Source organism: Aptenodytes forsteri, unplaced genomic scaffold (assembly GCF_000699145.1).
Source record: "Aptenodytes forsteri isolate BGI_AS27 unplaced genomic scaffold, ASM69914v1 Scaffold207, whole genome shotgun sequence".
Taxonomy (NCBI): domain Eukaryota; kingdom Metazoa; phylum Chordata; class Aves; order Sphenisciformes; family Spheniscidae; genus Aptenodytes; species Aptenodytes forsteri.
Window position 1 is genome coordinate 5,669,878 of NW_008794836.1, and position 17,987 is coordinate 5,687,864.

Sequence of the window (17,987 nt, forward strand, 5' to 3'; positions counted from 1 at the left end):
GAAATTACTGTTGATGAAATTAAATGGTTTCTGAAATTGTCTTTAAGTTCTTGACAAATAATTACATTTACCTTCCTATTTTTCCATATACTTGCTTGTCCACATACACACAAACAACTACACATTTTTATCTTTGAGCGGGGAAAAAATTAAAAGCCCAAACAAAGATTAGTGATGCAATGTTTATCAACAAAATCTGACATTATAATATTTGGAATATTACAAGATTTCTTTGTACTTTTAAGATATCGTATTATCTCATGTGTCAAAATACAAATATTATGATAGGCATTTCATTTTGAATAGCAATCCCTCTGCATATGACTGCATATATGTTACAGTATTAGTTGTCTTCTCCCATCCGCAGCCTTATGGAACATCTCCAGCAAGCGTAACATTGGAATAAATCAGCCAGCTCAAGACTGCCAAGACTCATTCATGGAGAAAGTGCACAGCCAAACCCTGATGAACTCCAGAATCACTTGCTAGCACAATAGCTCCTTGGAAAATTATGATCAGGTGTTGAAAATGATCTGCTCTAAGTTTTAACAGCGACAACAGGCCAATGGCTTCATCGTAAGACTGACTGAAAAGATAAGGAAGGCCTGTCCTTTTACATGTCTATCCATCTCCAGCTCATGAGTTTTATTGCAACATACGTAAGGTATTAAATATCAATTCTATTATTAGGGAATTCTAATAGAAATATCTGATGCTAGTTTGGCGCTTCTTTTTTTCGTCCCCCTTCCCTACACAATGTCAAAGAATGAAGTAGGATGTGGACTTGGTGAGAATTTCATTCTAAAAGAGACAATTAAGTTAATATTGAAGACAAAAGTCAGCAAGACAGCAGAGCAACTTGAGACACACACCAACAGCTCAAGACTAGCCATGTACCACTTGTAGCACTTGTTTTGTTATCGCTACTCACCCGCAGAGTTTTAATCTGAAGCGTCCCCTGATCCTGTATGGATGTTCGAGGGTCTCTGCCCAGGAAGGTGAATCCTTCTTTTAACCAGCTGATGACAGGAAGGGGGTCGCCGGTTGCCTTGCACTTCAGCAAAGCTGTCCCATCCACTGCCAGTGTCTGATTGACCGGCCCCTGGAGGATGATGGGTGGAGGCCTATCTGTCAAGACTAAACAGTGACACATGTATTGGCATCCACACCTTTAACGATCCTCTGCTGCAGTTAGTCCTTTCCTTGACACAGTACCAACTTTTACAGACTGGTTTAAGTTAGCTTCTAAAAGGCTAAAAACATTCTTTTTGGAAGACCCACAGATAGATGTTAACAATTAACTGGTATATTTGAAAAACATTTTTGTAAGAATTTTATTTCACCACTGTGAGATAACACCTAGATATATAAACTTCTGTTAGCAAAGGTCATCAGACTTATTTGATTAAGACAGGATGAAAATTAAGATGTTGATCCAGAAAAGATCTGAGGTACATCTCTTATTTCTTCCAATTTAGGAAAGCACTTTAAGCACATCACATCAAAATGTGCTTAATTGCTCACCTGATTTAGGGCCTAAAAGAGAAAATCTGTTAAAGTTCAAAGTGAAACACCGTAGCCATTCTAGCATGGGTACCAACCACATCTCCCATTCATGCTCAACTTGCAAGTTTTCATCAGCAAAAATATCTAACAATAGTACAAAACATCTTTATAATCTGAGTGTTCAAAATGACTGTAGCACTCTTTCCAGTGGAGAAAAATTCAAAGCCGTTTAACAGCTTACTTATCAAATCATTTCATCACCTTTTAAAGCCATGAACTCTCTTAATTTTTTTTCCCCTAATAATTTACATTTGCATGCTTGAAATACTGCTTAAAGGACTCCTTAACCAGTGAGCGAGTGCATGGCTGCGTATAAACCTCATTCCATGACCAGTGGGATATCATCAAGTGAGGTAAAATGCTCATGTTCGCTTTTCTTGAAAGACCAAATTTTCATAAATAATTCTGCTGTTGAACCTATTCTCTGAGCCATCTGTTAAGCAGCAAAATATAACTCTTTGTTTCTAAAGAATGTGTTTGCACAAAATGAATGTGAAACACTTGAATATAAACAAGGCTATGATTCCTGCATAAAATCAGTATAACAGAACCGAGAATTCATTTTTATATATTTACCTGCCACACTGCTGCTGTTTTAAATCTTTGAACAACTGAACAATTATATGATTGGTGTTAAATATTGTAACAGGCAGGATTATAAAAGGCTCCTAAACCAGTGTAAGTTAGTCTGCCTCCACTGATGTCAGTTGAGTTTGAATCATTTATTCTAGCTGAGAATCTGGTTCATTATAGTCCATACACAACACCTGACTCTAAAAAGGAAGTGAAAATAAATTATTGTGAAGCAGTATGGTTTCTGTTGTATTTGAGCTGTTTGAGATGCAAACCTCTAGAAACTTCAACAGATCCAAAGCGCTTTCATGACATTATTTAACAAATAAAAAATATTAGGGAGATGTTAGTGGTACATTTTACACCTGAAATAATTGTTTCTGAAATTGTAGTGTTGCAAAAATACTAACTACCTTCTTTTGTTAACAAGATACACAAAGGATAGAATCATTAGTATTAGTAGCACCTTGGAATGTGAGTTCATCACATTTATTGAAATTGAAACTGAAAACAGAAAGCCAATACAGATTATTTATTAACACCAGAACATGAAAGCTGTTTTGGAAATTCTGAAATATCACCCACTGAATGCAGAGATAGGACAAGAAACACTACATTACAAGAAAAGAGAAAATGTAATGCATTTTCACCTTGATATGAAATTTTTGATCTCATTAAGGCTTCCTTATGACTATACAGTTCAGCGATTTGGTGAAATAAAAATTGATGTCAGCATACCTGCAGCACAAGTCTATTCAAATGAAAACTTAGCTGTGTAAGTCTTCATTTAGATTTAACATAAAACAGCAAATCCCAGTTTTCTAGGTAGCTAAAATTAAGGAAAAAGTATCACTTAAGTTGCTAACTATTCCATTGCAGTTATTTGCTAATTGCCTTCCCTCTGTGTAGCAATGTAGGTATTTTCAAAACCTACTGCATTACAGATATTGTTCCTTGGCATGTAATTAGTTTTTTTACAGCCCAAATGAGGAGCTCATAATCCTTTAAATAGCTCTGATCAATAGCGTAATTGAAAGTCTCCTGGCCAGAAGGAATCTTCATTTTCAAGGGTGTTATGGGTGAAAGACCACTACAGGTTTCCATGACACTAAGGCTAAAGGTTAAATGAACACTTAGGGTTTCCACTGATCTGTGAACGACTGTATTGTCTTCACAACTATGACTTGTAAATCTTCTCTAAAACGTGTATATGTGCTTGTATTCCTACTACATAGGTCTCCTGTACAAGGATTCAAAACTCGGTTAGAGGTTTAAAAAGATACATCATAAGCATTCTGAAGAACAGAGAGATAATGAAAAATATCCACAAAGAGGTTAGGGGTTTTGTTAGTTTCTTTTACAACATTTTAATTTTTTATTTAAATTTTACGTTGTTTTCTCCTAGCAGGAAACTTTTAAATCCATTCTACAGAAACATTTTGTGTGGCTAAAATATATTTGTATAGTAAAAGAGAAGTTTATTTCAAAATTTAATTTTTAAAAATGGTTTTGAAACTATTTTTCAGCAACCATATATTCATATATTCTGGTAACTGAAAAATTATGAGATTCCTTTTGTGATAAAATGCAGCTTAATTTTTCAGAAGAGTATCAGAAAAGAACAAATTATATTTGTCAATGAACAGTTCATTCACTGGATCAACATTGGATCGACTGAAAACATGTTTAAATTGGGGTGGAATATTGTCAAATTACAACAGGAAATTAAAATAAGAGAATGACAAAATGAAGTCTTTACTTTGGCACTTCTAAAATCAACATTTCAAAAGTTTTCCTGGTGAATTAATGGAGAAAATCAGACACAAGTCATGAAATTCTCATGATGAACACTAACATGATAGGGCAGGGTGCTCTCCTGAGAGGTGAAAAAGCAGAGACCAACCCTTTCTCTGTCTCTTTTGTTGAAGAGCTTCACAGGAGGCTGTGAAGTTGTTCTGGATCTCTCCTGTTTGAAACTGTCGCACTTGCTATAAAACACGTAATATACATTTGATTGGGGACAGGAATTATGGTTGCCAGATTTGCAGATGAGTAAACTGTGAGTGATATTAAATTATTCCAGGAGGATTTGAGAGAGACATATCCCCAAATATTCAATAGACCTATAGTCAAAAAATTGCAGAGGAGTTTGGGAAAAATGCCTGAAGTGCCTATTCCAAATCAGTGGAGAGGGAGCTGTTGAGGTATGCTGCCAACTCCTTCTCTCTTTTTTTTTGACACCTGTTCTGAATTCTCCTTATAGGTTCAGCCTTTTGCTTTCATTCAGAAGCCCAGAAATGTAATCTTTTTAATTAATTGAATATCCTAAAACATTTCATTCTTATGTTGCCATCCACTGGGGGAGGTTAAGCTTGCTCCTCCATTCCAATACTCATCCTAAACTACAACTGCTGGGTAAACTAGCATTGGTAGGCTGATCCTACAGTTGAGCATGCAGTAGTCGAAATTTTTATTAATAAATATAAATAATGACTAGATTAGGAGAAACTGACATCTTCTCCAAAATACTCTGTGCATGATGGATAAATTCATGGAATAAATTACTAATTGTAAACTATTCTTTTTATCTTGAGCACAGACATAGTTAGATGGAAGCATTTGGTTTATTTGCATGATCTGTCATTTTAAGACTGTGAGCTGCATATTCACTTCTTGAGTTTGAAAGGATTGCTAAGATTGTCTCAATTTTTAAAATTATTTTGCTTTTCCAGTTGTGCATTAGACAGTGGATTATATGATAGCCTTTCAAGAAAATACAAGATTTGAATTTCAAATACACTGAAGGCTCTTAACACAGTCCATAATCAGCAAAATTATCACTCAACTCAGCACATTTCATCACAGCTAGTAATCTCTTCTCATGTGATCACTTGAGTTAAAAATATTTCCAGTAAAGACTTGTAAGTGCAAAAATGTAACAACTGAAACACTGCTATATATGGTATAATTAAGCACTTCTTTTTCTGCACATGACATATGTTTTCATTCTGTATTGGAACTTCAATTGGATCTAAATTACTCTGGATCAAACAAAAATGTGTTCAAAATGAAAAAGATGGCTTGCCACTATTATTAAATCATTAACCAAACAGAAAAATTCTGGGCTATGAAGTAAAACTGAAATCACCAGCCAAAAACTAGAACACTAACGCTTAAGTATATAGCTAACATGCACAGTGTTTATCTTTTATTATATTTTTTAAAACATCAAATTAGATTTCCCTACTGATAAAAATCACTAGCTTCCATAACTTCTGCTCAGCGTCAACCAAAACAGATTATTTAGACATTTATGGTTAACTTCCTAACTGAAAGCAATTAAAAAAATATCTGTGATCTAATGGTACATTTATTTATATAATCTCAGTTCCACAATATTGTTCTGGCACTTTTCTCCCGACCTCACCTGCCCTTTGACTCAAGGATGAAATGGTATTTCTATAAAGCAACCTCGTATTATTTCATAATGATCATGCTGACAGTGGGTTCTGGAAAGCGTTTGAAGAACGCAGGCCTTGCATTCCTTGGGCAGCAGAGCCACCAGCTAATGCTTTCTCTAGCAATGTGGAATGCACGCCGCCTTTAATCAGAATTAATTGTAGTTGAATTTGCATTTTAGCGGGGACACTTTTGTTAGTTTTCTGTTGACTTGTTAGATAAACTAACGAAAATTCCACAGAGGCCGTTAGGATTTATTATTTTCCCCCCCCCCACAAGAAATAGATAAAGATGGACCACAGGCCTTGTCTGTCAAAAGGAAGAATTTCTCATCACTAATATCCTTGAACCTGATTTGATCCTCTCGGCCCCTGTTGCAGTAAATCTGTACAGCATCAGCAGGTGCAACCATTAACAGCTCAATGTCCTCTTAGCCAATGTTTGTGTGTTCTATTTATTCCAGTCACAGTCACGGCACTGAATCAGGCAGCGCTATGGACAGATATTAAAAAATACTGCCTTTCCATTAATTTTAAATGACCTTTTAATCTACATTTAAATTTGAATTGAATGAAAATGCATCATTTTGTCATAGACCATGAGAGAAAGGACTTAAAGAGACTGCAGAGTGAAGGTTAGCCTTTAGTCTCCAGAAACTACCTTACAGAAAACCAATGTGCTTGTAAAGATGCAAGGATAAAGCAGAAATTATCTCCCCTTGTCATAAAAATATAGACAGCTTTTGGAAAACAAAGAAAAGGCGTCAAATTAATGCTCAAACCTCTATAACATGAGCCTGAACCTCTCTACCTGTCACTTGTGATGAATATGCTCTTGCGAAAAGCCAGATTATTCAGAATTAGACATCTTTTCAAACTTTCATGGTGCAGGCAGGTCTCTAAGGGAACAGTAAAAGTAGACCTCTGCATATAACAACAGTTTTAATGGCAAAAATTCATCAAAGCCTGTCAGGAGATATTTAATGAGTCAGTTAAGGAGTAATGATGCCGGGGAATGCAACAATCTCCCAGTATAAGAGGAATTCTGTTGTTTTCTTCAGTAACATTAAAGGATGCAAACTGCCTTCTGTCCACAATGGGATGAAGAGGGATATCAACAGGATTCCTGATATATGAAAAGGATCCATGTTTGTAGGCAGAGTAAGGTAAATTTCACACCAGGATAACTTTCAAACCCAAAATTTTGAAATGGAAAGCATCAAGACAGAGCATATAGTGCTTTTCTCTTCCTTTCCTGAAAATCCTACCTACGTATTGACATGCCTCTTTTCACATCTAACCATATCGAGACATCCTGAGAACACAGCTCTGAGGTAAGGAAATATTTTGGTGCCTTATTGCCACAGGGACTAAAGGGCTACATGTTGTAGCTGTTCTAAACCAACAGTACTTCAGTAAGCTCAAGGCAACTGTGTTGATTTAATTGAGCTAAGGCCACATCCCCAAACTAGCTGCCTAAGATAATACTGAAGACTGGGACTGAGGTGGGAATTGAGCCTGATTTTTCTGCACCCCAGTTCACTGCTTTAATCACAAACCTATTCATTCTTCACAATATTTTTTGCAGTCCTATCTTAGCTCTAGTGAACCGAGAAGCTTGCTTTCTCACCCACCCTATTCTAAGCTGGTTTGTACCTTGTTTATATTATTAAGGAACCTCCAGAAAGCAAGCAAAGGGCAAACTAGACTTCGATGCCTTTTTGATACCATAGAGAATTGCACAGAGACCCTTTTTTCATTGTCTTTTCTGTAGAAACTTGTCTGTTTACTTGTATGAATTATGTGGTCTCGTATGCCTTTATTTACACTATTTTAAAAATACTTTTGACAGGAAAAAACAATAGGAATTTCTATATCTCACCATCAGTAACCTCCAGCTGAGCCTTTGCTAAAATGCTTCCAGCAACCGTCAGCGCTTGACAGATGTAGTAGCCTGCATCAGACCGCTGAATGTTGGTAATAGTGAGGTCTCCGGTTGGTGACACTGAATACCTGCTGTTGGGTTGGAGAGGCTGGTTTGGGAAGAGTAGGTTCTGCAAAAACAATTCATCTCACATCAATTCAAAACACAAAAGCACCACTTTTCCCTCAGCTAGAGAGACAATGATTTTTCCTTAAAAGTACTATATATAAACTAGAAGAAAAAGTAAGTGTGGTTATGACTTTATGAACACATAGAGCTAGCTTTCCCTGCCTTGGGCAACTTGCAGTTTAAATTAGAAACAGCCCTTTGACAGCACACAGTGGTGTGTTCTGGCTGGGGGTCTAGGCGAGGAGAAATTTTCCAACAGTCGCACTTGAGTGATTTGTATTTGTGACACATTCATCTTCATTCTGAATTTAATTGTAATAATGTGCTTAGTTGGCTGTCAAACCAGGAGGACACAATACTACAGTAAACATTAGAAAACTAGCAGAAAGAATTGAATCCTGGAGACTTGAGGAAGCATAGCACTATTGTTTGGCTGTGAATATGTTCTGGGCAAATAAGAAAGTAAGAGCATGGCACAGAAGGAAAGCCGGGAGGAAGACACAAACAGGTCATAAAGTAGGAGAAGCTGGCAGAGCATGAGCTCTTAAAGGAGAAGTAAAAGGAAATTAAAACTGAGATATACCAAAGGAGAAAAGCAGCATGGAGCCTTGAGGGTGAAGAGAAAGGGTATAAATCTGCTGTGGAAATCATCAGAGAGAAAAAATAATTTCATGTAGGATAAGACATCAGTTATCACAAAACAGGGAGATTAGCTTTTGCCTTTGGGCTGGATTGGAGAAAAGAGAGATGTCAATAAGAATAACTGGAATGGATGTAGCAGTCATTGCATATGATGAAGGACTGAATGAATCAATAATACAGAAAAGGACAGAAAAGCTTTTAGTGGTGAGGGCTGTGTTTTCAAGGAAAAAGTTATACTGTCTGGCACAGCTCTTGACGTGAATAAAAAGGGACAGGAAAAGGGAGGCAATGTGAACAGAAAGGTCAACAGCATTGCCCAATGAGACAGAAAGGGGAATAGATTAAACAATAATTAAACAACAGTAATTCCAGTCTGGCTTTTATGTCAACTCAACAAGCCTCTCTGAAAAATACAATTGTTTGTATAAGGAATATCCCAACACACTGTTACCATGCTGTGATAAACTTTCAGTCATTACTGCAGCTCTGTATAGCTCTGCTGTGCTCTCTAATGACGACTCCCTACTAACTTTTAAGCTTGTCTATATGGGCTAAAAAGAAAATCTAAAAGTATAGAGTAGAGTATTAAATGAGTTTTCTGTAGATCCGCTTCTTCTGCAGTAGACCTTAATGGTTTCCAAAAAATTATTTGGAATTGACAAGCAACAAACTTGGATTTTAAAAAATTCTTCTTTGAAGTGAAACTCACACCTTTATCTCTCTCGTTTTGGCAATAAAAGGAGAGGTATATGCTTTAAATCAGATCTGACACTCCAGGTATCCTTATAATTATATTAACCTACTAGGCTACTTGTCACCCTAGGGTGAGTCTTTCCCCTTACCCCCTTTCAATGTCAATGTCCAAGAAATTTTTCACAGCAAATTTTTCCTCAAAAATCAATATGCACCCAGTAAACAGGTCAGATCCAATAAGAAAAAAAGTGTGAAAATTCTGAAACAATTTCAGGCTACTGGGCTAAGTGGGTCTCGAAAAATTGCCCTGTTTTCTGAACTGCCTTGAAACTTTCAGAATAACCTCTGCCTGGCACAGATACCTACCGAATGAGGGTATTACAAAAACTCCACTAAATTTTATGAGAAAGCAGAGAATTTTGATATGGCTGAGCTTGACTCCATTTATCACTCATTATGCAAAGTGTAAAAAGAAACACAACGTAAAAGACAGTACAAGGATCAAGCTCCTAATTCTTCAGAGGAAACAAATCCAGAATCCTCTTCATCACGGTATTAGAAAGGGGAGACTACCCTTCATTTTACCCTCAGCATGGGCTTATCTGTTCTTGTACCACATCCCAGTGAATATTCCACAATTCAGGAGGAGCTCATCAGTCTCACGACTCCTCCCTTCAAAGACCAGATAACTATGAATTATAACTTGTCCTAAATTACAGCACAACCCCTTTTTAAATGTTTTTACAATTTCACTGGTTTTAATTAGCTATCGGGTTGCTCATCTGGGCACAACGGTGGCATGCTGGGTTGCAAACGGGGGGACCAGAGTCATCCCTGATGTAATACCACGGAATTTATCTCAAGGAAGAATTTAATCTACAGAGTCTAAAGGTTACACATGCCCTGCCCTGGTGCATTTCATTGGCGGGCGGCTGTTAGGCTCTGGGGAAAACACTACCGAGTACAAAGGACCAGCTGTTTATGCACAAGTTGGCACAAAAAATTACTCAGGAGGGAACAGCTCCCCTCCCTTCCAGCTGGTTGTGCTCAGAAACACAGGATCGGGAAATGGATTCACAATGAAAAATGCCCTACAATTACTGGAGTGGGCTAACATGACTACATAACATTACTCCGAATACTAACAGTGGTGCTGCAAACAGTTCCTCGAGTAAAAGCAGAAGCAAGCGTTGTAAAGCCAAGCAACAACTTATAGCCAGGCACACAAAGGTGAAAAGTCATGTATGTTCAGTGGACAACGCCTAATTTGGCCAAAATACCATCCTTCAGATTTGTATGATATTATACTGTATGTGGAAACTCGCCTATTCTATGGCGTCTCACTGCAAAATCTGGCAAGTTGTATATCGAGACGGCAACACTAACCTGTGTTACTTCACCGGTGCTCAATTAAGATTAACATGAGGGTGTAGTGAATCACATTGAGCTATGTTTCAAGGTTTGATTATAAACCATGTAGGTATCAATTTTTACGTTGCATTTATTTGCCAAAAAAGACCATTCTAACCCTCAGGGATCTGGTTCTCAATATGGTAATTAATTTTCCAGGTTTGTAATTAAACAGCTTCAACATGCTACAATCAGTAGGTAATAACATTCAATTAAAGACACAAGATGCATTTTCACCTTAAAATGTTTTTACCCTTGAAGTGATACCAATGGAAGAGGATAAAATAGAGTATTAACACTTTTCAATTACGCTAAATGACTTTAATCCTGCAAATGATGTCCTACTTTAATTAGAAGCTCTTCTCTTTATTACAGCATGATGGATGTCCACTTTATTAGATTCAAGTGTGACACTATAAGCTCACTTTACATAAACATTACCATGTTATTAAAATGCTCTGCAAGGAAGGGTTTTGAAATGTTTGCTAGCGCATCAGTACTTCCTACTTTAATTTCAATATGCTATTCTACTTTCCCCTTGGAACAATTTTCAACTTGGTGAGACTCACAATACTGTGCTTTTCCAGGATGTGATCCATGGAGGCTAGATTTAAAGTTCTCCGAATAATACGTTGAAAGAAACACACTGAAGACTAAGCTTACACTCATAAAGTAATAGTGTTGTATCTTTGTAAGCCACAAATGCAACAGAGCACAAAATGCTGTCAGCCTTGGTCCTGTCATTCTGGACCAGTTATCTGACCTCATGAGAAGGTGAAGCAGAAGCAGGTGGGGCAGAGCGGGACGCCTGTGGTTCAGTTCTTATTTCACTTATTTCACTTATTTCACTTATTTCACTTTTTAACTGGGCTGGTACACACAATGCCTCCAGATAGACTGTTCACTGCACAGCACAGTGTGGATACTTGAGTTAACTCACATATCGCCATATGGGAGAAGGTAGCAGGGCTCTGAAAAGACTAATTTAGTCAATGGAGACGGGTACGTAGTATAGGTACATAGACAGATGTAGCCATGACAGGCTTCATCAGGGAGCTGCAGAAGGCACTGTCCTTGGGCATCCGTTTGTCCCTTTTAATCTTTCCTCAGGTGCAAAAGAGACTACAGCACATACAGTGTCTAAATTTAACATACTAACATGAACTGCACGTTGGAAGTGAGAAGGACTGACTTCTGCTGTAACATAGCGTCAATACAGCAACAGCAGTAAAAAAACGTTATGGCATGACATTCAAACACTAAGCTATAGAAGCTAGTATTGGCTGATGGCAACGTTGACTGCTACATCAGAAATTTTGCTTTTAAAAAATGACAGTAAGGATCAGGGAAATATTTCCAAAACCAGATTCAGAAATTTCCTGAGACAATTTTACTGAAGAAAGCATCTGCGTGTTCAAAACCTGTATCTGTATGCACTATGAGAATACGCCAATGCAAATCAGCTTGTTAGATATATATCTGCTTGATCATGTCTAGACAGGTTGTGAACTGTAATTACTGACTCTGATTAGTTAGAAATTGAGTCATACCTTTTTTATCTACTATGTTTGTTTCACCCACCTGTTTATTGGGGGCTTCAGAGTGAAAAGCCTTTAAGATATATACTGTTGCTTTCTATACGTTTATACAGCACCTAACACAAGTTTCACCAACTTAGATGGCCTTTGAGTTCTTCACAATATTAATATTTTAGAAAAACAGCAACAAAAATGTCGGTAGAGAATAGTGACAGTTTAAAAGACAAATTCCTGTGAAAGATTAAAAGAATCTGTGAAAGGTAATATAAATAATATTCCTAAAAATTTAACAATATAACTATTTAGAAAGGCTTGAAAGACTTATAGGGTGCTTATAACTTACCTGGCTTCCTTCTTTTTGCCAGAAAACAGCTGGCTGGGGATTTCCTTTAGTTTCACAAGGAAAAGTCACTGTTCGACCCTGGGCTACAATCTGGTCTCGTGGTCTCACCACAAACTGTGGGGGAGCTACAATGTAAGAAAAACCATGGTGTAAATTTAGGATATTTTGCAAGGGGGAGATGAGGAATATTTAAGGAAAGAGACAACATTATGGAGATTTGTTTTATGCCAGAGGACATAACACCAGAAACATTAATTGGTATAGACAGAACTAATATATAAACAAAAACAACAACAGCAACAAAAAGAGCAGCAACATCAGTATGGGATATCCCCAGTTATAAAAAAAAAGAAAAAGAAAGAAACATTACAACCGTACATGCTAGAGTAAATTCTGATGACAATAAATGCTAAGGAGCAGCAGTCAGGTGTTTATGATGCCGGCTGTGGATGTATTCTACCTTTCGTCTGGGCAGCTATCAGCACTCTCATACCCTCCACACTTCACAGAGCTTGTTGTTGTGCCGGAGCTATCGTGTATTGCAAGGCATGAATTAGGATATACAGACTGCCTTTTTCAGTCTGCCCCTCTAGACTTTTAAAAATGGTTGAGGAAGGAGAGGAAGGTCTGGATGATAGCAGAAGGACAGAAGTTCAAGAGCTCCCTCACTTCTCTCAGTGGTCAGTGGTAGTATGGTTGAGAATGGGAGAGGAAGGAGGATTTGCTGTAAAAAGAACAGTTGCTAAAACAACACAAACCTGGGAGATCCAGATTTCAGCTTGTGTAAAGACAAGAAAGAAGCAAGAGTTGAAGAGTTAGTGGGCAGCAGTGAGTGGTGAGTAAGAAGGAATAGGTATTCCAGGAGAACAGGAAGAGAGAAGGAAAAGAAAAAAGGAGAAAGTGGCGTTAAAACAAGAAAGAAGAACCAGGACTAGCTATGTTTTCAAGTAGATGGCATTAACCGTGTTCAGACATAGGGGACCGGGAAGCACAGTCAGAAGTGAACAATTTCTAAGAGAGGTGTAGTTTTACTTGTCTGGGGGTATTATAGAATCATAGAATCATAGAATCATTAAGGTTGGAAAAAACCTCTAAGATCATCGAGTCCAACCGTCAACCCAACACCACCATGTCCACTAAACCATGTCCCTAAGTGCCTCATCTACTCGTCTTTTAAATACCTCCAGGGATGGGGACCAAACCACTCCCCTGGGCAGCCTGTTCCAGTGTTTCACCACTCTTTCAGTAAAGAAATTTTTCCTTATATCCAATCTAAACCTCCCCTGGCGCAACTTGAGGCCATTTCCTCTCGTCCTAATCTCGTATTGATGGAGAATAGAGAGTCAATGTTTAGTGGGAATAAGAAGGGAGAGAAAAGGAGTTAATGTGCAGAAAGAAAGTGGGGAAGAAGCAGTGTTGGAGGATTTGAGAGAAAAAACTTGACATCAGCGACTATGTTGAGCATGATGAGATAAAGCAAATGACTTTCCTATGCATGACATGCAAACCTTCCAGTCTTAGTTCAACATTGGAATTCACTGGAATTGGATTTGTACTATTTGGCATATCTTAAAAATGTAAGCAGTGTCTCCAAATATTCTCATCAACAGACTAGCTAACTTTTGGGGCAGGCTGAAGAAGGGGACAAAATAATAACAAAAACCCCCACATTAATTTTCTTCTATTCCACTATTGGTTTGGTAGTTGTGGAGAGGGATGGTTTAGGAACACTAAGCTTTTAGGTAAACAGAATTTAAGTGTTTTAGAAAACCATCTTTTCACCATTATAATTACAAACTATTTAATTAGGCACGAAGAGCAATCAAGACCCAGCTTCCGATTACACCTGCTGACAGCACAGACACAAATCTGCGAACTGCATAGAAATGTATGCAGATCTGATTCTTTTTAAATACACTTTACAGTTATCTCATGAGGTACTTCCCATGGTTTTACAGATCAGCAGGAGTCTAAAAAGCACCAGTTGAATAGCACTGGTTTAATGCATTCTTAAAACAAGGACTGCAAAGCACTTAATAAACATGAATCACCATCAATTTAGAAGGCAGAGGGTGAAGACAACACGAGGACTCTTCTTTCTGCCTCACATTCCTAAGCACAGGTCTTGACCCGTCTGGAAAGAGAAGCATCCACCTCTTCCCTGGGCCTCAGCAGGTCTTCTGAAGGGGCAGGGACGAAGGGCTAGGCTAGGTGCCCTGCTGCTGCCTGTTTATACCCATATGTTTTGAGGTTTCTATAAGAGCATAGGTGTTGCTACACATACTCTAGGATCCAAACTCATCCTGTACTATTCCTAAAGTGCCGGACTGCAGCAAGTTACTTGTTTTTCCCTCACCTTGTTTTACCTAGCATATCTGTGTGCAATGACACCCTACAGGTGTCAGAAAGCAGTAATGTGGTAATCAGCACATGTGGTTGTTCATTCAATTATATGGGAAGGGAAAGAGAGAAAGACCTTTAAGTTGTGAATTAGAATCCTCCATTCCTATAGGCATACCTTACACTAAGGTATCTCTACAGTTCTGACCACCCACTTCATAAAGGTCATTGAATTAGTTCAGTGTGTGCTGCTCAGCCATAGAAGTTCATTGCCCAGGATATTAATATAGAATCAATAGCAACCTGAGGCAGAAGGGAGAGCAGAAAAACTCTAACCTCTTCAGGTGTTATATCTGCATTTGACAGGAACTATACATGAGTCCTATGTCTATGCTGTGTTATGGGTGGCCTCAAGACCATAATATTTCTATCGTGATGCTAAAAACCTGGTGTCAGGAGACCATCCCGTAGATCATACTTAAGCACGATCAATGCCTAAGATCACTTCGTAGGCATGCTTGGTGCACTGGGGGTATGTTATGCAGGTGGTGGTCTGAGACAGCTCAACAGAAGGAAGAAGGGCACGGCATTTCCATGAGCCTATCTTTCAAATCACATAACTGAATAAATGCAAGTTAGGTAAATTCAAGGGTTCATCTGAAACAATCTCACACACGCAAGGCTGTACTGTAAGTCAGTAATTCAAAGCTCTGAGCAGATATAATAGCACTGAACTTACTGCTGTAGCAGACTTTCCAAGGACCAGATTAAGGTAATTTGGTAGTCAAGGAACAATGAGAGATAAACATCCTAGTTCTACCTAGTTTATAGTTTTTGACCTACCCCTAATTTTGAACACCTCTCACTTTCCGAAGAGCAGAAAACTGGTCCTTTCTTTTGCAAAAATACACAAGGAAAAGCAGCAGGAATTAAGGCTGTAGCTCAGTCCAGATAATCCAAATGACATGGATCGACCCTGTTGTTCTGTTCCCTCCCTGCCACACACCAAGTCGTCTCCAGCATTTGCCATACTAGATGAAGAGAAGATCCGTGGCCTCATAGCTACTAGTTTAGACTTTCTAAAGACTCCAGTAAACAATGAAGTATGGTTATGCAAGGATATCTTTCCTAGCTTTTCTCTGCAGCCATAATGACTAGAAATTCACAATAAAAATAAATAAATGAATCAGAGATTTTATTTAAATATAATCTCTTGATCTCACAAGGAGCTGACTTGTATTGGTCACTACATAAATCAGAGCACAAAACCAATTCCTTCACCCAAACGATTTAATACCATAATTTTAAAGAACATGAAAAATATCATTTTGGAAAAATAAAACCTTGTATGTGTTTTTTTAGTTTATTCAAAGACAGGGTTCTATAATGAAGGAAACCCCCATTTTGTAACAATTTGTTGTCATATTCAGCTATAGCTCTGTTTATAGACAACCTCTGACAAAAATGACCTTGTTTACAGCATTTAAACAATGTTTTCACCATATTGGTTTTATCTATCAATTTCCAGTTGAATAATGTAAATTGACAACTGAAAGTAACAGTTGATAATTGCAGGAGTAATTCTTGGTCAAGTATAACTACCAAAGCAGTAAGACTGCCATTATCCCCAGAGAATGCAACGCCACCCTGCTCAGAGACAGCAAGGTTTCTTTGACAGAATAAGCACTTGGGCTCTTCAATTTTCCTAAAAATAGAGCTCATTATCTTCATATATAGATGCTGTTTATAAAGATAGATAAATATTATTACTCCCATTTTGCAGAAAGGTTAACTGAGATCATTACTTCCTCAAAGCCCAGCTTCAGTGGGACGTTGGACAAAACCTAATTCAAGCCATTATTGCTTCTCTTGAAGTAGGTGAATTTTTAAAACATTCTGAAAAGGTACAGTTCGAGAAATAACATCAGGCTTCATATGCTTCAGTTGTTAAAGTTATGTGGTACTTTAATGCTTGATTCAAACTAAACATTAAGGTCTTTAGAAGAATCTGTTGAAAAAACTGTTATGAAGCAGAAAACTGTTGTGCCTATCAAACTATCACCCTTCGCTGTTTCAGATGTAACATTAAGTGGAATGGAATAAACAGAGTGGAAAACCTCTTGCTTAACTGACATTTGAAAGTCAAAGACAATGGCTCTAAAAGGAAATATATTGCTTGGATTCCAGGGGACTAGACAAAAATATGAAAAAAGAACAATTAAGACGACAGACCTAGTATACTTCTATTGAAACTTCTTTTTTTTTTTTTTTTTTTGAGAAATTTAAATAGTACACAGTAAATTAGATTTGATTTCTGGCAAATTATGCTTTGATACTGCATTCAGCAAGCGCTGGCTTCAATCAATGTCACACTAAAGCTCTGTTATGCTAATAGCCGCTTGTGAGGCTGAGCAGGATGATATGGAAATCAGATGGTTGAACATGAATAGAAAGCATAGGCCATGTACGAGGGGGCTTTGAGATGAGGGGATGGGGGGACCCTAAGGTTAATCACATCATGTTCAGAACTGTTTTTACAGCACAGAAGAATATTCTGCTGCAAGAATTAAAATGGAGATAGAAAAGCATGAGCAGCAGTGAGCATTAGTTATGTTGTTCAAAATGGGAAGAATGTATTCTATTGCACTTTTTCTAGATGTCATTTCACGCATGACTGAATGGATCTTTTATTCTATTAATAAATGTGTATGAAGGTAGCCTCTGCTCAAGTGTTAAAGAGCTTTAGGGAAAAAAAAAAGAAGAAACAAATACTGCAAATTATTTCAAAGGGATTTCTAACTCTTCTCCAATCTTAATAGTTAGCAGAATCTCTAATCTGATGGGATGGATTGCATTCATTTCTTTCCCAGTACTGAATACTAAAGGTTACGCTGAGTCACCAGGAGCTGATAAAGCTGCTGATGTAGAGAAGCTTGACTGAGACAGTGAGTTCATCCCTCCTAGGTGAACTCTGGTCACCTGATAAGAAACGTGGCAGAAGACTCAGAAGGGGAGGGGAAAATTATCACAGGAAAATGTGACTTTATAGCAAAAAGTACACTGATCCCATATCAAGTACTAGCAACATTTTCTTCCAGTGACACAGTTTTCTAAGCTGATCTTGTGATTTGTGGTTCACATTGAATTCAATGATCCTAAGGGAATTTTATTATCGTGACTTGCTCACAGCACCTCCCTCAGCCCACATGCCCTGGGGTGCATACATTATATTGCTGTGATTTTAATTAAAAGTAGATATTGTAGCAAGTTTTAGTCCAGTATTGTTACCGCAAGCAGAAATGGAATTGTAACCACAGCAACTAATATCAGTGGGATTTTTGTTGTTGTTGTTTGGGTTTTTTCTAAACATC

General features: G+C 37.7%; 1 protein-coding gene across 1 annotated transcript in view; it reads right to left on the bottom strand.

Moving 5' to 3' along the window:
• ROBO2 (roundabout guidance receptor 2) overlaps positions 1 to 17,987 on the bottom strand; it is a 427,603-nt gene that overhangs the window by 90,998 nt on the left and 318,618 nt on the right. The window contains exons 8-10 of the mRNA XM_019470803.1: positions 12,277 to 12,401; positions 7,480 to 7,651; positions 932 to 1,137 (exon numbers count right to left, since the gene is read on the bottom strand). Of these exons, the coding sequence (XP_019326348.1) occupies positions 932 to 1,137; positions 7,480 to 7,651; positions 12,277 to 12,401 (503 nt within the window). The remainder of the gene's footprint in view (positions 1 to 931; positions 1,138 to 7,479; positions 7,652 to 12,276; positions 12,402 to 17,987) is intronic.